We start from the raw sequence: 24,258 nt of genomic DNA, 5'->3' as shown, positions 1-24,258 counted from the left end.
TCGAACTTCAAGATATTCACAAGAGACTACACGTACTAGATCCATTCTAGATACGTTATAGTTTAGATATCAACTAGTTCTCTTTTGCAGCGCAATTCGGGCAACCAATGTCACTTTTACGTTAGATAGAGTAAGATATCTATTAGATGTGAATTGGATCTCTAAGTCATATCCTGTGGAAATCGTTTAACAGTATCTTCAGAATCTTAAACATATCGTTATCGTATCTTGGTGATGTCTAAAAGATGTCTAATAGATGTCTATTTCAAAATCCGAATCAGGCCCATACTCTGGCAAACCCATTATGTCAGTAGAAATTCAAATTTTCTAGGACAACCCTTCGCGTCTACATTTTTTAAATTGACTCCTTTTTCTACTGACTTGCCAAACTATAGCTTTAACTGTGAGAAATTAATCTCAATTTTATTCAATGCTTTAAAAATCTTACATCTAATTAAAAATATATCCTTCTAATCTATTTACACATTTAAAAATGTTCACAGCCTGGTAAAACCATAAAACAAACAAAGTTTAATAAAGCATTTTGTTCCGATATGTTTCACTATGTCAACCAACCAGCCTTTGCATAAAAACCTGAAAACTTCACAAACTATTTTTTTTTCCAATACATGGTATTAAGGTTTTAATTTGAATGCGTTTCTTTGGCACTTACTTCCCTATGTTATCGAGTAGAGGTAGGTAGGTTGGCAGAGACAGTACATAGTAAACACTTTCAATCTTTATTCAAAATCGTGTGTTCATACCAAATTTCATCTAAATTGGTTCAGCGGTTTAAGCGTGAATGCCAACAGAAAGAAGGACAGTTACTTTCGCATTTATAATATTAGTAGCAAATAGAATTTAGAATGGAGATATTGACAATACGCAAAGTAAATTTTGTAGTCACAGTAAATGTTGCTGCCATCTTTCAACACAGGATTAAAACTTTTAGAACGCAATTTGACCCCTGACTTCACTGATATGTGTTAAATTTGTTAAAAGGTGTCGCCATCTATAGGCCAATACGCCTCGATAGTAAGGCTAAAATGACTAAATATTTTTGCGATTTCAGGGTTTTTCCCACAGTAAAAATTGTTGTAGGTAGGTACCTATGGTGTATAACGTTTTGAGCAACGATAAACACCGTAAAGCCATCTTGTGATGTCAAATAGTAAAGGATTTTTTACATTTACTATAATAATTAATATTTAGGAAAAAATGAAGCCGTGGTCTCACTAATAACAAGTGTTGCCATCTACAGCAGTGTACGAGGAAAGCAACGCTTGTATGGAGTTGACCTATCTACATTGTTTACCTGTCTCTGACGTCGGTATGATGGTATCGAGCCCGCATGTGGACAATGTTAATACACGTATATACACGTAGGTGTGGACAGGTTAATATTTTGACAGGTGTATTTAAACTTTCAGTTAAAATAGATAAACTAAACGAATCATATAATTGTCTTTTTATTAAGAGTCCTTGCTTGAGAGAGCTTGCTGCAAGATCGGTTTTCCTTACAAACGTAGTTACGCTCTCATTTTAAAACGACTAGCTAGATTGCACTGAAACTTTTTACTTACAATAGGACAAGGTATATTTAGTCCTGTTATTAGTTTATGTAGCTTCAGATACCATATAGTTAAAATATAGTACAGCGAATTCAAATTTTTCATAAAAAACTTGTTTTTACTCTGTTTTGTTTGTTTTATAAATTGGAGCTATATAAACTACTTAATTACAGTACTAGATATACCTTATATCATTGTATGTGAAAAGTTTCATTACAATCCAACACGTAGTTTTAAAATGAGAACGAAATTCGGTCGAGCTTGGTGCGGACTCTCCCGCGGCCTCTTTTAGCCTAGTCGGTAGCAAACCTGCCTTATTATTCGCTAGATGCACAACTCTACAATTTCTACATTAAATCTTATGGAGTAAAATTAGTTCCAACGTGTGTAATTTTCCGATGATGATGATGATGATGAATTATCACCCAATATTTTTTTGGAACAAACATTCAGCAACCACTACCTTCATCTGATAAAGAATTCAGTAAGAAAGATATCATTTCCACTCTAAATTCCAATTAAAATTAGCATAAAAAAAATGTTTTCCAGTAGCAAAGAAAAACAGTAGCAGTGGCATAAACGCGGTCACTGAACCCCTGTTTCAATTAACCTGAATTCGAGAGCATTGATTTTTATTACAATCACGCCTTTGAGCGCCTGCCGTAATATAATAGCAAGTTTGTGATTAATACGTGTTGCTGGAAAATAAGTGTAGGCGCTTCGGATTAATTTTGTGTTGCGATTAATTGTATTAATGGTGTTTGATTAATCAATAGGGTATGAGGTTGACAGCGATACAATGGATTTATTGTGAAAGTTTATAAATTCATGATACTGTTGAACTATTAAAGCTGATAAATGTATAATACTTATTGGCAATAAAACGACATCATTATCAATCATGTAGGCTTATTTGACTTTTAGTTTTTGATTATCCCATATATAATATATCTTATTTATATAACAGTTCACACTTTTACGAGTAGCACCACCTATTGATTAGGTACCTACTTATTAGGGTTCCGTACCTCAAAAGGAAAAAACGGAACCCTTATAGGATAACTCGTGCGTCTGTCTGTCCGTCTGTCACAGCCCATTTTCTCCGAAACTACTGGACCAATTAAGTTGAAATTTGGTACACATGTGTAAATTTGTGACCCAAAGAAGTTTACGTTACACGGTAAACAAATGAATTTTAAATATGGAGGCCACTTTTGGGGGGTAAATAAGAAAATAAAAAATAAAGTTATTCTAACTATATCGTGTTACATATCATATGAAAGAGCTCATTGTGAGAATCTCAAATATTTTTTTTTTTTAATTTTAGGATTAACAGTTTAGGAGTAATTCAAGAAATACGCAAAAAAATTGCCATTCCCCCCCCCCCCCATCTCCGAAACTACTGGGTCTAAAATTTTGAAAGAATATACACAAAACAGTTCTTTACCTATAGATGACAGGAAAATCTATTAGAAATGTGCAGTCAAGCGTGAGTCGGACTTAATGTACGGAACCCTTGGAACTCGAGTCCGACTCGCACTTGCCCGGTTTTTTTACTTGGGCATGCTTTAAGGTGAGGTATGCCCAGGCGGATTTTTTTACACTGGATAATTTTTTTATAAACCCAACTTTATGTGCAAGTTGCTATAAAAACTAAAATAAAAATTAAAACTAAAATTATATTCTGTAAATAATTTAATTTGTTCTAATACTTCTAAGTAGCTATTTAATCGTATATCCACAATTTAGTTGAAGTTCCGTAGGTAATAAAAGTTCCCTCCAGAATAGGTACCACATATCGGCCTGGCCGCATCTTGGTTCAAGTGGAAGATAACAAGCGGGTAATAATATAAGCATGTAGGTATTATTAGTTTTCCTTTATTTGCTAGCAGACAGAACCAGTTTAATAAATACAAAATAATGTTCTCGTCCTTCTCAAGGATTCAGGTAAAGTATAATATTGTTTATGTCTAATATTTATCTATAACTATGATTATACGAATGCTGGTTCAGGGGTCCGTAATACCATAAGAGCGATTTTCCATGGGCGTAAAATATGAACATTGAACATGATTTGTTGAACTTTGGAGGGAATTTATTGTAAGTACAAATTACCTCGTAAAAAGTAGCGTGACTCGATGTTTACTCGATTCACTGCATTAATGAATGAAATGAATGAAAACATTTATTTTCAGGCAACTATTGACCTTAAAACTAGCATACATATTATTACAAAATATATCTTAAAACTAAAAAACACAATTATTAATGTTAATCGGTAGGAAATCTATTCGATAACGTTATAATATCGAAGTATATTCCGCCGTAAGATTCAGTTGCCTATTAAGGTAATATATAACTCAAATAACGGTATTATTTCAAACCATTAATTACTTATTAAAATGGACTGCCACTCACAGAAAACACGTTTAAGTAAATGTCTATGTCTACAGGTTGACTTCGAATTGGTAATACATAATCAATGTTTTACACACATCTTCCCTAAACTAAGCCCCTCAATGAAGTCTCATGCTTTTAAAATAATCAAAAGTATATTTTTTTTTGTATTAATTTATCCCATTATTTAGGCTTTACATAATTAATTGATTATCCTAACATAATGATTAACAAATAAGTTTTAAGAATTTCAAATGAATCCTCTTTGGTTACCAATCACCTGCCACAGTATTTATGAAGTACTTACACACATGTTTTGATTCGTGATTGTCACTTGTCAAAGAAAATAAGAGTCACCAGTATGACAGTAAATGCTGGATTCCACCAGTGTGCAGCACTGTGCGGCATAAGCATTTTTGTACTGAATATGCTTGTGCCGCACATTGCCGCACACTGGTGGAATCCCACCTTAGGGGCTATTCATAAATTACGTCATTTCAAATTAGGGGGGGGGGGGGTCTGGACATCGGATGATGGTAGCATGACGTAGGAGGAAACGGGGTCATTCGAAGCATGATTTTAGGAGGGGGGGTCAAAAATCGTCAAAAATCGATGACGTCATTTATGGACAGCCCCTTAGGTATTTAATGTAACCACACTTTGATTATTTGTTATATTAGAAAATTAGCGACAATTAAATCAGCTATTATTATACTATTAGGCATTAACTGAGCCACAATCAAGTGTTTCGTATTACCAATTTGAAGTCACCCTGTATTCATTATAATATGACGAAGTGCTATGCGGTTTGCTTAATGGGTAAAATTAACTATAACTTAACCTTGACAAGACAGTGACGACTGGTCAATCTAAGTAGATACTCGTAGGGTAGGAGTCGTATGTGCCACGAGCAAAATATATTAAACTGAATTTGAAAGTCTAAACTAAATTTAAAAGCTACAGTTATTATGAAGTGTGTTTTGGTTTGCTTATTTTTAGTAGGTTTGGCGGTGGCTAAGCCGGCCGGAGATGAAGGCACTGAAAGGGGGTGTAGATACATATTGGACAGATGTAAGTATGATCAAAATGCTGTGGTAACTGTTTCGATTGACTTATGTATAGTATTTATGGGTCTCTATTGTTTCCCATAAAGTTTTAAGTCATAATGTATTGTTTGTCCGCATTTTCGTTAGTCATTATTTGGTTTTTGTCAAAAATTAGTATTTTCCAGGATTGCCATAAAACAAACCTAACCCAACCTGTAAATATTTAGGATAACCTTAACGGTTTCAGAATTATGATGACTAATCTAACAAACATTACGTTATGACTTTCAATAATGATGTAAAACAAAGGGATCCGAGTATTATTATACCTACATTTAATGTTGTACGAAGATTACAAACAGAATAAGTACAAGACAAATATACATTAAGTATTTTTTTATTTTGGTAACGCATACACTGCAGTTTGCGTAGGTAAATAAATTACCAATCAAATTAATAACCACGGCACTAATAACCAAATCAACAAACCATTTTAAGCCATTACGTAATTATATTTAGGTATAGGTATCAAGTAGGTAGGTAATCAACTTAGGTATCACCAAAGAACCCTCATACCTCAGCAGTATGCAAACTTGTTTTGTATATATAAATATTGATTTTATCTTGACTTTGCTTCGTTCTATAAATATACAAAATTACATCGCAACTGACCAGTGTCCGCACATCCGTCTTCTAGTTACGAGTTGAAACCCAGTTGAAAATATACATTCTTAAGTTATTAATTGATATATTTTACTATGAAGACCGTGTTTGTTTGCTTGTTATTCGTGGGCTTGGCTTTGGCCAAGCCTGCGGGAGATGAGGACAATTCGAGAGGGTGTAGATACATTATGGGGAAATGTAAGTAGTTTAGAATAGTGTTATTGTTATTACGCTCAAAAGTAATCAGGTCATCTTATGTACTTACATTCCACATCTTCTCGTTCATCTTGCGCTCATTTCGTTGTTGTATACACTGGTAGATTGAACATATTTTTGTCAAAATCTAGTTCTGATGAATCGGTGGACCTCCTGATCTATAAGGAATCGAGGGAATTCCTCAAATGTATATGTTATATGCATTAGTTAGGGTAGTTAGTTAATTATGCATATACCTAGTGGGTTTTGTATCCTCAACGACAATTAAGTATTTTAAAGCCTTGGGGCAAATTGTAATTGTTATATGTAATTGTAAATGTAATAATAAAATTGGGCATGTAATAATATAATTTAGCTATCTATTCATATTTTAGCACCAATTAATTTAGTTAAGCACTAAAATAGTCGCCATTATACTATTAAAAACCGGCAGTTAAATTAAGCCTACCAAATAAATTACCAAAGAGCATAAGATAGTAGGTGGGCTTCTAAAATTATTAATGTATCTAATACAGTAAACAGAAGCGTTGGTGGCCTATCAAATTTCTTTCTTTCTTCTTTCTTTCTTTCTTTCAATAGAGGTAACGAAACTTTCAGACCGAACCTTGGCTAGTGCCAATCGTCTTTCGGAAGTCGGAAGTTATAGGGTAGTTAGTTAATTACTGGCCACTGTTTAATAACTGGCCAACTTATATTAAAATTAATTCTATTCACCTATTCAATTTAGCTTTAGTTCGTAAAAACATCCAACTCTATAAACCAAATAAAAATAAACGATTCCCACATATACACTTGTTCTGCCGGAATATAATATTAGTTGCATATTATAAATATCAAGACAAATAAATAAAATTGTATTCATTTGCCTTGTAGGAAACATAATTTAATTGTAATACTTAGAGGAAATAATTATTGATATAATGTACCTTATTTTCTTTATAATCATCTATCATTGCCACACCCGATATGGGTAAAGTTTGAATTGAAACGATTAAGTATTACTTGAAGACCTGAAGACCTATAGATAGGGGAGAGGGGGGTAGCTATCACTGGAGGCAGCTTAGAACAAATGCGTTTAAAAATGTATTTTTGATGCAATAATGATCCAAATCCATATTTTGGGCTTGCAACATCGACCCACACAACTGTCGCCTGACATATTTGAAGTTTGACAGAACATGAACGAATCAGTAGCTTAGTTTGTTTTCGATGCTACCCGTTAGCGGTATTTGTGCAGATTTGTAAGGTTTCTCAGGCTGTATTTGAAGGAACTGGTCAGTGAAAGTTAATTTATCAGATAGAACAATCTATTATGTTTAGTGAAGAAGGATGAATAATCAAAATTTTCAATGTTTCTATAAAATAACGAAGTTTATTTTTTTAAGTAGGTGTTGGGGTAGTTATGAAAAATAAATAGGAGGCAGTTTTGAATAGCAGTTTGTTCAAAATTACCCCAGCCATAAGAAATGTTCATATCTGCCCCGATATTGACTGGCATTTAGGTATGTAAATTAAAACCGTAATAATATTTCAGTTATTTTAGTAAATGCTAATAATACATTTACCTAAATTCCATGAACTAAGTGGTTCGGTACTTATTACGTTTAGTCATGTTTAATATAATATTTATTAGAATTTTGTATTTAGGTAGAATATTACAAAATATTAAATTAGTATTCTATAAATAATTAAAACATTGCAGTTTATTGATTTATTTGTTAACAGGTAAAAATGGTAAGGAACTATAAAAATAAAGAAAATCAAAATATAATAAATACTCATACAATCCGCTGTTAAAACATTATTGGGGTAGTTTTGAAAAATGGTATGTGCAAAACTGCCTCAAGGGGGCAGCTTTAGTAAGATTTCAATACTTTTCATAGGTACCCCCACTGAGGCACTTTTGAACACTCCAAAAAACATATGTGTACAAAACTACCCCATCTTTGTTGTAACTGCAAATTATACGAGTGAACTCTTAACACGATTATTTCTAGTGACAAATTGTACCAAGTACAGATAAAAAAAACGCGTATATCTCGATATTATTGCCGTTACAGCCCATTTTTCAAATCTGCCCCATGTAAGTTCAAAGCTACCCACTCTTGGGGCAGTATCGAACATTATTCCTTGAGTTGCAAAAATCTAATTTGTACTTTTATCTTTAGCTTTATATATGTGCAAATGCAGTAATTACATAGGTTAATAACGTAAGTTGTTGTGTAAAGGCTTAAAACTGGTATCAATAGGTAATATTTGGAACTATGACAATTAATGTAAAAAGTGTACCAGGCTACCCCCCTCTCCCCTACATGTATGCAATTATAATTAAATAAATAAACATTTATTTATTATTTATTTATTTATTTATAATTCATTTTAGTATAGTTAAGGTGGCTAGTTATTGAAGGGCAGCCAGTTATTGAAGCCTTAATACTAACATGAATTTTGTTTATTAGGTGAATCCAGTTATTAACCGGTGGCCAGTAATTGAAGATTTACCCTATATGTACAACATCATTTTATATTTAATATCTGGGAGAGCGAGCTTTGCTCGGAAAACATATAAAAACTGAAAAATGCGCGTTTTCCCAGAGATAAGACCTAGAAGAAAAATGTACATAGAGTGCTCACTCCATACATCTGTTTTGGTACCAAAACGACTATTATTTTCGTAGTCGACATCTAGCATCGAGTAGTGGAATTATCAGTAAGTACTGCTACTTGACAATAGATGTAGCGGCGACCAAAACGTCCAATGCTCTACAATTTTCAGCTCCTTCTGCTTCTATTATTAGTTGTAAATTGTTGTTCAATTCAATTTTCGTGAGTCGCCACACGAGAGACATCTAGTATCGAGTAGCGGACAGCGGTAGGTGATAATTCCGCTACTCGATGCTAGATGTCGACTGCGAAAATAATAGTCGTTTTGGTACCAAGACTGATGTATGGATGGAGTGAGCACTATTCTTACTATATTTATCTACAAGTCCTTTTTTTTGACGCAGGGGAAATGCATTTATGCATCCACCCCGGGCTGGAGAGGCCCATCATGGGGTGGTATGTGGGACTCGCTCCTCCCGTAACTCCCTCTGCTAATCAGAGGGAGGGGAGGAGAATACCCACTAAAACCCCTGCGGCGTTACCCTCTCTACCGTTATAGGGGAGCACCGTGAGGTCACTAATATTCTACCACGATGCTCCCCCATACCTAACAAGACCTAACCCAACCTGTCTGCGACATAGCAATGTTATAACCTTGACCGTGACAGTAGGTAGGTTACATCTATCTTAGGCATATACCTACACCTTCGATTGACCTTTCATCGATGATATCGATAGGTATTATGACTACCGATAATATAAATAATATTATTGTGAACACGTGACATTTGAATACAAATGTCATAGCAACATGATTATTTGTTTACGATCCCAAATTAAAGATGTGATCTCATCTAGCTATGCAACATAAATAAACAAAACAAAAACAAACTTCTTGTAATCTTACAAGTCTTACAAGACAAGACTACCTACAGGTTATATTTACTAACAAACATAAGTATTTTTATTAAACTCACTTGTAACTAATTAACAGACATATAATAAAGTAAAGGAAGTTTAACTGTTTTAATTTTATTCAAATAGTCGTATATAATTATGTAATCTAGATATTAAATATTAAAAATGCCTATGCCGTAAAACTATAGTCCTTCCAGGTCTACAAATATACCTAGTCCACAAGTTCATTACGTAATTAAGAAGGTAAGTATAAAAAGCAATGGATGTGCTGTTTGTGGAGACTGGTCTGTTTAAGCTAACACAAGCTATTATACTTAGTAACTTTATTTTTATTAATTAATTACAGTGAGACGCCTCATTCTGCTCTCGTATGTTCTTTTCTCTTAATGAATGTATTAATTATACAGGATATTGACTCTTGGAGACCCTATACATCTCTAAGGATAACTTGATAAACTATATAATCTTATAGTTCTGACACCTAGAGACATTTACAGCTCTAAATATTATAGTTTTTTTTTTGTATTTTGTATCTGTATTTTTTATGTAATTCGACATTAAGAGACCATATACATCTCTTAGTAATTGTAATACGTTAGATTGAATTCTTAGTTTTATTTTATAAAATTGTTGATGTTATTATTTTTGCATGTATGTAAATTCAATGATGACGTGTAAAAGTGCCCTTGTGGCCTATTTGCTGAATAAATGTTGATGTTTGATGTTTGATGTTGATTAATTCTGAGTGTTTTCTTCCATTTACAATAGTGAAACCGTAACAAAAGTATTTAAGTTAATTTTGGACCTTAGTTGGGAGCTTTAAAAGCTCAAGGTCCCATAATTTGGGCTATACATAGTGATGATGGAGCCGGGAGGGTAGTGAAACTGCTTATCTCATAGAAATGCGTCTCGAATTTGTCCCAATAGCGTACTTTTGGGGCGTAAAATACAGTCGAAAAAAGAGTGTATAAAATTCGTTTTTTTAATTCTGACAAATGTTAAATTTTAACCATAAATAAATACGTAGGTATGCTAAGTCTGCATACGACATAATTATATTTTTACAACGGCCACAAATTTAACGTGCAAACTTCTTGTCCAGGTGTCGAACAATGCCCAGTGGGCACCCACGCCTACACCACGGGCTGCGGCCACCTAACCCCAGAGGCGACCTGCGCCAACCCGAACCCCAAAGAAGACACACGCGGAAAAATCTGCGACTACTCCTCTTGTTACTGCGACGCGCCCACTGTGCGCGACGAGAAGACCAAGCAATGCGTTAGCTTGGACAAGTGTACTAAATAAATGAAATAATAGTCGATTTTTCGTGAGACATCGAGAAAATTTACGTTTTAAAACATGTGTCATGTTTAAATGAATAAATTGGTTTTACTATCGTATTGTTTTTTATTAACGTCATGTAAGTAAGTACTTATGTTTTCGATCACATAACTAAATATGATAAATCCGTACACGGCGGGAAGAAGTTGATAACTCGCGGGAAAAAATTGAAGAAATTTGAACCTTATGTAATTTTATTTTAAGTGCAAATTTCTTCGTTAGAATATCTCGAGTTATCAAATTCTTCCCGCCGTGTACGGAAATATTTTTTCTGTGTTCAGTGAGACTGAATAAGTTTAGACCGGTACGGTTACCATCAGTTTTTCACTGACATAAACGCCGTCGAGAACGTAATTTACTTTCTATACATCTCGCTCGCACTCACATATTAGTGCAAACGGGACGTATAAAAAGTAAATTACGTTCTCGACGGCGTTTATGTCAGTGACAAACTGATGGTAACCGTACGGGTCGTGCCCGGACCGGGGCGTCTTAATACAATAAATGACATTTTCTATGACGGCTGGTCGGTGATCACGTGGTGATTGCCATAGAAAACGAAGCGCCGGAAGCTCCGACCCGGCCTCGGCCCGGTCTAGCGTGAGTGATCCTTTATACTTCGTTCACTGAAATAAATGTTTGCATAACAGTAACAAAATAATTTAATTTTATTACCATTACACAAAATAAAAAAAATTAACTTGCGATAGGAACAGTTATTTTGACATTGGAAATGTCTTTTCGTTCGCTCCAGTATAGGGTCCGATTTCACGAAAAAGTGCGATCCCCTTATATCTCGGAAAGTTATGAAGATATGATATTAAAAAATAGGCTCTAAAGACGCATAATCACGAGAGCTGTAAGGTGCAAAAAAAAATATTCGAGAAAGTCAAAAACAAAAAAAGTTATGGTCGAATATGTGAAAATAAAATACAATTTTTTCCGAATTTTTCATTTTGGTGGTCGATAATTTGGAAACGAAGAATGATATCAAAAATTTGAGAAAAACGGCTCAGGATAATTTAGTCAGCTACAATTTGAGCCTAAAACAAAGACGATCGGGTTAAGGGTTTGCCCTGTAGCTTAACCTTAAAATAGTCAAAAAGTCAGAACGACATTTTTCACATGACATTTATGACTTCATGTTTCGCAGAGTTCGTTATCGGTGTTTGTTATGAATTATCGGGATTATGACGGCAGAATAACACTTGCACTGCGTGGGCTTTCAAAATCGCTGCAGATTTTTCTTGGTCTAACTCTATCTATTTTGTTTGAGAGGGAGAGGGAGAGGGAGAGGGAGAGGGAGAGGGAGAGGGAGAGGGAGAGGGAGAGGGAGAGGGAGAGGGAGAGGGAGAGGGAGAGGGAGAGGGAGAGGGAGAGGGAGAGGGAGAGGGAGAGGGAGAGGGAGAGGGAGAGGGAGAGGGAGAGGGAGAGGGAGAGGGAGAGGGAGAGGGAGAGGGAGAGGGAGAGGGAGAGGGAGAGGGAGAGGGAGAGGGAGAGGGAGAGGGAGAGGGAGAGGGAGAGGGAGAGGGAGAGGGAGAGGGAGAGGGAGAGGGAGAGGGAGAGGGAGAGGGAGAGGGAGAGGGAGAGGGAGAGGGAGAGGGAGAGGGAGAGGGAGAGGGAGAGGGAGAGGGAGAGGGAGAGGGAGAGGGAGAGGGAGAGGGAGAGGGAGAGGGAGAGGGAGAGGGAGAGGGAGAGGGAGAGGGAGAGGGAGAGGGAGAGGGAGAGGGAGAGGGAGAGGGAGAGGGAGAGGGAGAGGGAGAGGGAGAGGGAGAGGGAGAGGGAGAGGGAGAGGGAGAGGGAGAGGGAGAGGGAGAGGGAGAGGGAGAGGGAGAGGGAGAGGGAGAGGGAGAGGGAGAGGGAGAGGGAGAGGGAGAGGGAGAGGGAGAGGGAGAGGGAGAGGGAGAGGGAGAGGGAGAGGGAGAGGGAGAGGGAGAGGGAGAGGGAGAGGGAGAGGGAGAGGGAGAGGGAGAGGGAGAGGGAGAGGGAGAGGGAGAGGGAGAGGGAGAGGGAGAGGGAGAGGGAGAGGGAGAGGGAGAGGGAGAGGGAGAGGGAGAGGGAGAGGGAGAGGGAGAGGGAGAGGGAGAGGGAGAGGGAGAGGGAGAGGGAGAGGGAGAGGGAGAGGGAGAGGGAGAGGGAGAGGGAGAGGGAGAGGGAGAGGGAGAGGGAGAGGGAGAGGGAGAGGGAGAGGGAGAGGGAGAGGGAGAGGGAGAGGGAGAGACGAGGGAGAGATAATTTTGTTGCTGGCGGCTGCTAGCAGATAGATGATGCTGAACCCTGGCAGTACCTAGTGGAGCTCGGGTTTAATACAACATAAGCACACGCTGTTTTGGTCATCGGACTCGTCTCGATGAGCACTTAGGAGAGTAGTACCCAAGATAGAGCTGATGCTGAACCCTGGCTGTATCTAAAGGAACTCAGGTTTGTTGCAACATAGGCACACGCTGTTTTGGTCATACGACTCGTCTTGATGAGCACTTTGGAGAGTAGTACACAAGATAGAGCTGATGCTGAACCCTGGTTGTACCTAGCGGAACTCAGGTTTGGTGCAACATAGGCACGCGCTGTTTTGGACACCCGATTCGTCATGATGATCACATGGTAGAGCATTACCCAAGAAAGCTGATACTGAACCCTGGTAGTACCTATTGGAACTCAGGTTTGGTGCAACATAGACAAACGCTGTTATGGTCATCTCTCGTCGCGTCAAACTGCTGTCAAGAAAATTTCATATCTTGCAGCAAATGGGCCGCTGCCGATCAAGACTCGAGTGACGATAACGGCGATGTGGCTACCACTTCTCGAGTTGACTACGGATTTGCCGTGTAATAATTTTCTTGTACTTTGAACATTCATATATCCTGCTGCTGCTGTACCTATACTTATGCGCCACGGCGACAATTATTCAAACTTCGATACGCGTGTGGAAATTTTGCAATTTGTTTGTTCACATGCGTTATGTCCAGGATACTTGTGTTAATCTAAGAATAAAATAATTATCATTCAACGTTGTAGTTTTATTTTGTAACTTTTTCCTTATCCAGACTTTCTCGTCGCTCAGCGACAATATTTTTTCGAATTCCGTAGATTCATTTCCAATGTGCTCGATAGTCGTGTGAGGCACGAAATCTGTGAATTTTGACATTGGAAATGTCTTTTCGTTCGCTCCAGTATACGGTCCGATTTCACGAAAAAGTGCGATCCCCTTATATCTCGGAAAGTTGTGAAGATAAGATATTAAAAAATAGGCTCAAAAGACGCATAATCACGAGAGCTGTAAGGTGCAAAAATAATTATTCGAGAAAGTCAAAAACAAAAAAAGTTATGGTCGAAATAGTGAAAATAAAATAATTTTTTCCGAATTATGGATTTTGGTGCTCGATAATTTGGAAACGAAGAATGATATCAAAAATTTGAGAAAAACGGCTCTGGACAATTTAGTCAGCTACAATTTGAGCCTAAAACAAAGACGATCGGGTTAAGGGTTTGCCCTGTAGCCTAACCTTAAAATAGTCAAAAAGTCAGAACGACATTTTTCACAGGACATTTATGACTTCATGTTTCGCAGAGTTCGTTATCGGTGTTTGTTGTGAATTATCGGGATTATGACGGCAGAATAACACTTGCACTGCGTGGGCTTTCAAAATCGCTGCAGATTTTTCTTGGTCTAACTCTATCTATCCTGTTTGAGACGGGCGTAGATAACGCACTATTCGACAATCTATGCTTTCTTGTGGTGGTGGAAATAGAGATAGAGGGAGAGGGAGAGGGAGTGTACCTATACTTATGCGCCACGGCGACAATTATTCAAACTTGGATACGCGTGTGGAAATTTTGAAATTTGTTTGTTCACATGCGTTATGTCCAGGATACTTGTGTTAGTCTAAGAATTATCATTCAACGTTGTAGTTTTATTTTGTAACTTTTTCCTTATCCAGACTTTCTCATCGCTCAGCGACAATATTTTTTCGAATTCCGTAGATTCATTTCCAATGTGCTCGATAGTCGTGTGAGGCACGAAATCTGTGAATTTTTTATATAAATCAATGTGCCACATATAAAAATAAACTTTTATCCAGGTTTGAACTTCGATTACGTCCCTATACTCACCCCATTTTACGGTACTTAAATTCCCTGTCACAAAATAAATTTTAGGATATTGAGCAACATTGATTACTATTACTTAAGTTATTTTTAGGGTTCCGTAACTCAAAAGGACCCCTTATAGGATCACTCGTGCGTCTGTCTGTCCGTCCGTCTGTCACAGCCTATTTGCTCAAAAACTACTGGACCAATGTAGTTGAAATTTGGTACACATGTGGAAGTCTGTGACCCAAAGACGGACATGTAATAAAAATAAATGAATTTTAAGTATAGGGGGCACTTTTAGGGGGAATATGAGAAAATTAAAAAACAAAGTTTTGCAAACCATATCGTGTTACATATTAAATGAAAGGGCTTATTTTGAGGATCTCAAATATATTTTTTCTATAATTGTATATGAAATAGTTTAGAAGTTATTTAAGAAAATAGGTAAAAAATGACCATTCCCCCCCCTTAACTCCGATACTACTGGGTCTAAAATTTTGAAAAAAATACACATGATAGTTCTTCACCTCTAGATGACAGGAAAACCTATTAGAAATCTACAGTCAAGCGTGAGTCGGACTTAAGATAAAAAAACGTGGTTGGGCTGTTTTAGGGACACAGCCGTAATTGTTTACGTGAAACGTGGTGTGGACAGCTTTTGCGAAGGCCGAAGGCCGAGCTACGGGTAGGGCCGAAGGCCCGAAGCTTCCCTCAGACTTTTTGAAACGCACGGCCGAAAGCCGAGTTGCGGGAGGTTACTTAGTGCTCGAACACAGAACAATTACAGTACAAGTGTCTGAATGCGAATGTCGAAGGCCCTGAATGCCCGGAGCCTCTGACATGTGCATGCTTCCTACAAAGGAAATCGTCGATTTTGTTCTGATCTTGTGCGATTGGGTCCGATACCTATTACTGGAAAAATGTATAAAAATTCTGCAATTAAGCGTGAGCGGGACTTAAGAATAAGAATTGCGGATAAGCTCTATCTAGGCCACAACCGCAATTGTTTACGTGAAACGTGGTGTGGACAGCTAGTGCGAAGGTCGAAGGCCAAGCTCTGCGTTGGGCAGAAGGCCTGAAGCATCCGAGAGAGGTGCGTGGCGTCTCCACGTAAGGTCGAAGGATGAGCTGTAGGAGGTTAGTGCTCAAACAGAACAAATAATATAAACAAATAATTGGTTTAAGTACGTAGTATATGAGAGGGTCTACCGCGAACACCGAAGTTCGCAAATTGCGGAGATTTCTCTTTTACTCCAATGAAACCGTAATTAGAGTGACAGAGAGAAATGCCAGTTATTTGCGAATTTCGATTTGCGCGGTTATAGCCCTGTTATCTTGCAATAACAGAGATACGCCTAACCAATGCAAAAAAATGTTGGCACTATGCTTAACACAATACATGAACAAAATAAAAAAAAAATATTGCGTAACTATCCTCTGATAGCTCAGTTAAAACACGGAAAAGCCGGGGCGTGCCCTTAGCCAGTGGAACAATTGAATGAACAGTTGAATGTACTTAAGAACTTCGCTTTGCTCGCTCGTTCGAAAATGTGTGTAGTACGGAACCCTTGGGACGCGAGGACGACTCGCACTTGACCGGTTTTTTTTTAGTAATTACTTAATTAAGTAGGTAGTTCGGCTAATATTATTTCCACTGAATTTTACCAATGAACTAATATTGACTTAACTGAAATCATTGTACAGCCACCACACGGGATTGTTATAGCATTTAGAGTTCTTGCTAAATTGGACTGCTGGCTTGGATTGGCTGCTCCGATAGCATGGACATTAACGCTGGCGTTCCGCAAGGTTCTGTGCTATCCCCAACGCTGTTTTTGCTGCACATCAATGGCATGTTGTCTATCGATGACATTCATTGCTATGCAGACGACAGTACTGGGGATGCCTATTACACAGGCCGTGCCAATATCCCTCGTTCTGTGGTGCTGGAGAGTCGTGAAAAGCTTGTGTCGGACATTGAGAGCACTCTATCCAGAGTTTCGGTGTGGGGTCGGGACAATTTAGTGCGATTCAACCCCACCAAGGCACAGCCCTTACCATGTCAGGGAGTATTGGGATCCTTGGTGTTGACATCTCCAGTGACGTCCAATTCCGAACCCACCTGGAAGGTAAGGCTGCGCTGGCATCCAAAAAACTCGGTGTGCTCAATAATACTCCGGGGCAAAGACTGCTGCTTTATAAATCGCAAGTCAGACCCCATATGGAGTACTGCTGCTACCTTTGGGCAGGAGCACCTGGATGCCAGCTTGGACCCTTCCACTCAGTTCAAAGGCGCGCTGTATGAATCGTCGATGATCGCAAACTCACAAGCGGTATTGAACCTTTAAGTCTAAGGAGAGATTTTGCCTCCTTGTGTGTGTTCTACCGCTTGTACAATGGGCTGTGCTCTGAGGAACTATTTGACATGATGCCAACGGCCGCTTTCTATCACCGCACCGCTCGCCGTCGGCAGGGTGTTCATCCTCACACCCTAGAACCTAAATGGTCACGTACTGTGCGATTTAAGAGGAATTTCCTCCCGCGGACGCTCCGGCTGTGGAATGAGCTCCCTTCCGAGGTTTTCCGGAGGGTCTACAGTATGGGGTTCTTCAAAAAAGGAGTGTACAGGTTTTTAAAAGGTCGGCAACGCGCATTTAACACCTCTGGAGTTGCAGGCGTCCATAGGCTACGGTGACTGCTTACCATCAGGCGGGCCGTATGCTCGTTTGCCACCGATGTGGTATAAAAAAAAAATTGGACATTTTATAGCGTAAGTATTGTGAACAACTAATTTGGCTGGGACCCTAAATGGCGCAACAATCATGGAGCGTGATGGTACCCAGCTGCTATTAAGTATGACGCACCACTCTGCACGTGGAGTTCGCCTCGTGCGTCAATTCGGGTGCGAACAAACGCTACACGTTTTGTATTATTTTTTGCACATGCTTTTCTAAGTGTAAGTGATTGTAGATTTCTTTTAACCATAGATATCTGATTTATTTAAAATAAATGCATGAATAATTTTTGATGTGTATGTGATGTATTGACCTGGTTGGAAGCTATGAAGAGGTCGGCTGGCGGCAGTCTGCACCGTTGAGTCCACAAGACTTATGTTATGACCGCACGAAATGGAGACAAATTACATGCGGTGGTGATCACCAGCAATATCGGAACGAGAAAGAAGAAGTTCTAATTTATACTTATTCAATAAAAAACAGAAAAAAAAACAAAATCTTTAAGTTTAGATCTGAAATCTGACATACCTACCTTCATTTAGGTAAACACATATTAACAAACCAACTCATAAATTGAGCTAGACATGGGCAATGCACCCCCGACGCAAGAAAATATACAGGTATGTGTGTCTGGCGGACTTTCTCTGAACAGATCGGGGAAATCCTGAAGAAAGGCCAGGTCAAGAGCACCCTAAACCGGCGAGCGTGTATGAGGAATGTTATGAAAGTGAAGGAAGCGAAAGAGGTATGTCAGGATCGTAGCAAGTGGAAATCCGTGATTATATGTATGTATGCATCGTAGCTCTCAAACGGATGCGGTTTTTTTACGTGATAGCGAGATTCCTTGCGGTGGTTCTTAGCTATGATTGATAAAAATCGATCTAGCAGTTTAAAGGGGATCAGCTCTTTTCCCAAATGATGCAAGGCATTTTTTGGCATATTTGCGTAGAGTTTTTAATTTTTTTAATTGAATAGTTATGTTAGTTTATTCCATGTGGTAAATTAATGTTCTTAATGAATGCATTTTCTTATGATTAATGTTATTTACTTTCATAAATTGAATGGCATAACCTATAAAGACCTGAGCAACAAATATTAACACAGCTAATACGATAAAGTTAAACGAAAAAAACAAAAAATGCTCTACTTAAGTGAAATGAAACTTTACACCATTGTAGAAAAAAAAGTTATGAAAAAGTCAAGCATACAAGCATCATAATCGCTTGTAACTTTAATAACACTTGAAGAAATACTTCACACATAAGTATATAACAGCAAGAAGAATTGTTTTTTCAATCAAAAGGTATAAAAGTGCTCCATATTTTGTATGAAACTAAGTGACGATAGAGCATTCGCTTTGGCGTCGACGTGGTTAAAATGAAACTTTTCGCGATTCTAGTAAGTTTCTTCGTGTTTGTGAAGGCGCGAGAGCTACCAGAATGCAAGGGGCCTTGGTGTAAGTATCTGTATAATTTAGCACCTGTAGACATTCATCATTTTTCTCGCGTTATCCCGGCATTTACCAACAATTTGGCAACTAATCCCGAGAATTGGCGTAGGTTTTTACGAATGCCCGGGCATTATACATAATGCCTGTTAACGATAGAAACTCATACGTACCTGTGTGGGATAATGCTCGCTAAAACTTTCCTGAAAACATTTACCTACGTAAAATCTGTCATAAATAATAATAGTTTATAAATGCATAAATAAATACACATATATATTAGGTAAAAATATAATATAAATATTGTCAAACCAGTGATTAATTATTATCTAAACTTCATTGTCCCTGAGTCTCTTTGGAGACCTTTCAAAGAGACTCAGGGACGCAACTGGGGACCCAAGAGCTGGCAGTTACCTCGCTCAACGCTTCAGTCTGGCAGTTCAGCGGGGTAACGCAGCCAGCATCTTGGGGACCTTGCCACAGGGGCCTTTTTTAGATTTAGTTTAGTTTAGTTTAATTTTATTTTAGAATAGTTTGTATTGAGTTTAATTGTAATTTTAAGTTATTTTATTTATTGTTTTTTGACTTGTTTTTGTACCATATATATGAATAAATTTCTTATATAAATATCCTAGTGTGCTTACCTGTAACGCCATCTATGTACCTAGTTAAGGAAACAGTTTTTTTATAATAAAGCGAAATGTGAAGGAAGTGGTATGCATGTGTGCACCGTTTGACCTCTAGTCGCCATTGCACCCTAACGAAGCGCACACGTATAACGTTCGCTCGCATTTTTGGCAATATTCGACTCAAAATCCATCTTCTTCTTCCCACACCATACCTACAATTGACAATGCCCTCATTAATAACTTGGTCCATAAAATTTATTATCAAATTGCCCAATGGTCACTTAGCAATATTCATAATGACCAGACAATGTGATAGATAATGAAGTTTAGATAATAATTAATCACTGGTTTGACAATTTCAATAATTCACAGTCTAAATTCCAAATTAAACGTGTGGTACCTTGACGAATATCCCTTTCTCATCTACTGTCCGAAATTTGGGTATCACCATGGATCAGACGCTTTCTTGGTCTCCCCATGTTGCTGAGGTGAGTAAAAAAGTTTTTGGATCCCTCCACTCTCTTCGACGGCTGCAGAATTTTCTCCCTCTTCATACTAAACTGACTCTTGCCCGTTCTCTCTTGCTCCCTCTTCTGGACTATGGTGACGTTGCGTATCTGGACCTTAATGAGGAATTGCTGGATAAACTTGAGCGTTTACAAAATGTTTGCATCAAGTATATATTTGGCCTCCGTAAATAAGATCACGTCTCCAACTTTCGCTCCCAGCTCGGGTGGTTACCGATCCGCCGACGCAGAGATGTGCATGTCGTGTCGTTGCTGTTCAATATACTCTTCAACCCCCGTTCCCCATCTTACCTAACGGAAAGATTTAACTATCTGGGTGAAGGAAGTGATCACCGTTTACGATCTAGCTGTAATCTCACGCTTACTATTCCGCCTAATAAGACGCGAACATATGCAAATTCTTTTACGGTGCGCGCTGTGAAGTTGTGGAACGAGTTGCCCCTGTCGCTCAAGCGGTCCCGGTCTGTGGCGTCACTCAAGGCTAATCTGAAGAAGCTTTGGCTTTCCAATCAGCGTGATCTGGTTAAGTACTAAACCTTTATTTCTACTTTAAACTTGTGTATATATATATATATATATATATATATATATTGTATTGTATGTATGTATGCTAGTATGTATTTTATGTATTTTTATTCAATAATATTATTTATGTATTTTATGAGTTGACAATACGTTAGTTTACTTTTTCTAAATATTACTGTACATCCCGTAAGTTTGTCTATCTGACCTGTCTGGAGTTTTCCTCTCATCTAATCGAAGGTTAGCTGGAAGAGATCCCTTATAGGGATAAGTTCGCCTTTGTACTTCCATTACTGTAATTTATTTTTGTAAACCTGTGTTGTGTACAATAAAGTGATTACTACTACTACTACTACTACTACGATGGGACTCTAGGTGGCGATTCACAGACTGTCTTAGCAGATTTATTACAAATTAAAAATAAATTTAAATATATTGGGTTGGAACTAAATTTCAATAAATACGAATTATATATTTCCGACAATGTAGATTCTTCTTCGGCATCCCAAATTATTCAACGTTTTAATAACATCGCGCCATCCATCAAAAATATATATAAAGACAGTCTACATCTTCTCGGAGCACCCATCTTCAATGAAGCCATCCTTCCCCTTCTGAGTAAATCTATTTCAAAATTTAGTGACTATTCGGACCGCCTTCTCAAAATTAGCAGTCATTCTGCACTGTTTATTTTAAAATTTTGTTTACTCATTCCAAAATTCACCTACTGCTCCGCTGTTGTCCTATCTGGAAATACCCCCATTTACTCCGACCTCTTGACCTACTTTTAAAATCCCAAATTGAATCAATTTTGAACATTCGATTTACGAGCAGGCATGGACTCAATCCACCTTACCGATAAGGTATGGTGGCTTGGGTACCCGTAAAATTTCAAGTGTTACCTCCGATCTCGCAGGTAATATTCTCAAAGCCTCTCCGGCTACAAACTGCGAGATCGCGTGCCTGGTTGAGGCCTCGAATGCCTGGCTAGCTGGACCGAGTTAAAATTTTCCGTCTCGACCGAAGATACAAAGGGCCTGGGATAACATAGCTTCAGACTCAACTCTAAACTCACTTCTGGACACCGCGACAAGCAGGGACCGAGCGAGGCTTCTGGCATCATCTAGGCCAGAGTCAGGACATTCGCTACACACGTATTCCTCGCCTAACACCGCCACCTTTATCGACCCAGAGATGCTTCGCATAGCCGCCGGCCTCCGGCTAGGAGTTGCTCTCTGCGACTGCAACTTCGCTTCTTGTGGATCCCAAGTAGATAGCCTCGGTCACCACGGGCTCGCCTGCTCTTCGGGTGCCGGCCGCCTGTCTCGCCATTCCACCCTCAATGAGGCGTTCCCGCCGCTCTGGAGCCCCAAATAGTGCGGAACGACGGTAAGCGCCCTGACGGGATGTCATCGATTCCCTGGAAGATGGGTCGTGCATTGGTATGGGACGCCACTTGCGCTGACACGCTAGCGGGGTCCTACGTCCCATCGAGCAGCAGGCGTGCTGGCGCGGCGGCGGACACTCGGGAGCGTCAAAAGGTAGCCAAATACATCTGTCTCGGCGCCCAATACGAATTCGTCGCGTTTGGCGTCCAGACGCTTGGTTCATGGGGCAGAGGCGCACAGATGCTCCACAAGGCGCTCGGCAAACGGCTGAGGGAGGCAACGGGCGACCCCCGCGCGGGCAGCTTTCTCGCGCAGAGAATTTCAATCGCAATCCAGCGCGGGAACGCTGCCTGCGTGTTGGGCACCCTCCCGAGGGCACCAAATTATGATACGTATTTTTAATTTTTAGTTTTAATTATTTTAATTGTAGTTAGTTTTAGTTTTATATTCCTGTTTGTCTTTTAATAATTATTATGTGTTACAATAGATTATTAATAAATGTGTAATTATAATTAATCACTTGGCCCAATAGATATAGCTTGTAATTATACATAATGCCCTCATTATGTATATGTTTTTATTTTTGAAAAATCTGATTTATAATCATCGTTTTAGGAAGGGTTTTTAACAACAAATAATATACTGTACGAGGCACCTCTGTACTTTATATAGTTAGCTAGATATGGACGTTTAAAATTCGACATTTGTATGGCACTATTTAGCCATTTATAAGGCGCTTTTGACATGTATAAGGCATTTTTTTCGGCATTGTATGGCAGTATCACATGTATATGCCACTTTTTATTATTTTTGTTGCATTTATAAGACCCTGACGACATTTTTATTGCACCTTCTCGACATCTGTATGACACTATGTCGACATTTGTATGCCACAATCGGCATTTTTACGGTCAAAATAGCCGTATAAATGTCGCCATACAAATGTCGCGACATGTCGTCAATAATATTTTTTAGCGATATTTCCTACACAATACAACCGATTCACTTATTTATTTTACTATATATTTTAGCACTATATTGGCAACTATTATTATAAAATAAACATTTTTATTTCAACTATGTACCAACGCATTAAGCGTCCAAACAAATGTCATTGTAGTCGTACCAAAATATATCGAAAGAGATTCTTACCTGTTTTTAAATAAATTAAATTGTTTCCGCGTCTACATTCGATGTCAATCGATGCCCAACTAACCGCACTATTGCGTCATAAATTTAATCTAACCGTTATTCAATAGACAAAGAAGATTATAGGGGGTATATTTAAGTCATAACAAAACAGGTGCCGCGCGGGACAGCGATAAAAAGGGTTTTATTAAATAACGCATTAATTTATCAATCTGATTAAATCAATTCTCTAGAAAATGCTCTTTATAAAAATACAAAGTTGTTTATAATACGTTGCCTACATCCAAAGTTATGATTTTTTTTATTGCGCTATGCCGCCACTGGGACACGCGAAAAAGCGGCAAATTTCGCCGTTTTTGGAACTTCAAATGCGATTATGTCAGAAACAAATAATATTTTAGGTACAGTTGTGCATTAATTTTAAAGCTTATATATGTCGTAGTCAGATCGTATAATCCGCCGTATTACATTACCGCTAGCCGTTTTCAAAAACAGGGGCGTTTTGAAATGCGGCGGCTCGACGATTAGCCGGATTGTCATTGCGATACGTTCTTCAATAAGGCGGCCTACGTTTAGCCGCATCGTACTACTATTTTAGATTGTAGAGTGACCAGTTCTTTCGGTCGCCTACGTAACCGGAGTTTGACAATGTTTGCAATTTAATTTATTTTTACCATGGTCCCACCGCACTACATGTGTTTCTTTTCCAAAACAGTTCCTTCACAACTTAAATAGACGGAGCCCCGCAAGCGGGGCTCCTATTTCTGGGCGGTTTGCCCTTCGGGCATCTGAAGCTACCTAACGAACCTAACCTACTTACCTACCTACGCTTTTTTCCCCAAAGTGTAATGTTTTCACGGACGTCTCACTAATCAATAGGTAGGTAGGTAGGTTAGGTTCGTTAGGTAGCTTCAGATGCCCGAAGGGCAAACCGCACAGAAATAGGAGCCCTGCGAAGCGGGGCTCCGTCTAGTTAAGTTGCGAAGGAAATGTTTTTTGAAAAGAAACAGTCCGAC

At 38.6% G+C, this 24,258-nt stretch overlaps 1 protein-coding gene across 1 annotated transcript; it reads left to right on the top strand.

The window, feature by feature from the left end:
* The first annotated feature begins 5,698 nt into the window (after nucleotides 1-5,698).
* On the top strand, nucleotides 5,699-10,812 carry LOC134789719 (uncharacterized). The gene is made up of 2 exons (XM_063760350.1): nucleotides 5,699-5,875; nucleotides 10,518-10,812. Exons 1-2 carry the CDS (start codon nucleotides 5,773-5,775, stop codon nucleotides 10,718-10,720), a joined length of 306 nt encoding a protein of 101 aa, XP_063616420.1. The 5' UTR covers nucleotides 5,699-5,772; the 3' UTR covers nucleotides 10,721-10,812.
* The last annotated feature ends 13,446 nt before the right edge of the window (nucleotides 10,813-24,258 follow it).

The sequence above is a fragment of the Cydia splendana genome, chromosome 1, assembly GCF_910591565.1.
Source record: "Cydia splendana chromosome 1, ilCydSple1.2, whole genome shotgun sequence".
NCBI lineage: Eukaryota > Metazoa > Arthropoda > Insecta > Lepidoptera > Tortricidae > Cydia > Cydia splendana.
This window is presented reverse-complemented; position numbering and strand designations above follow the sequence as displayed.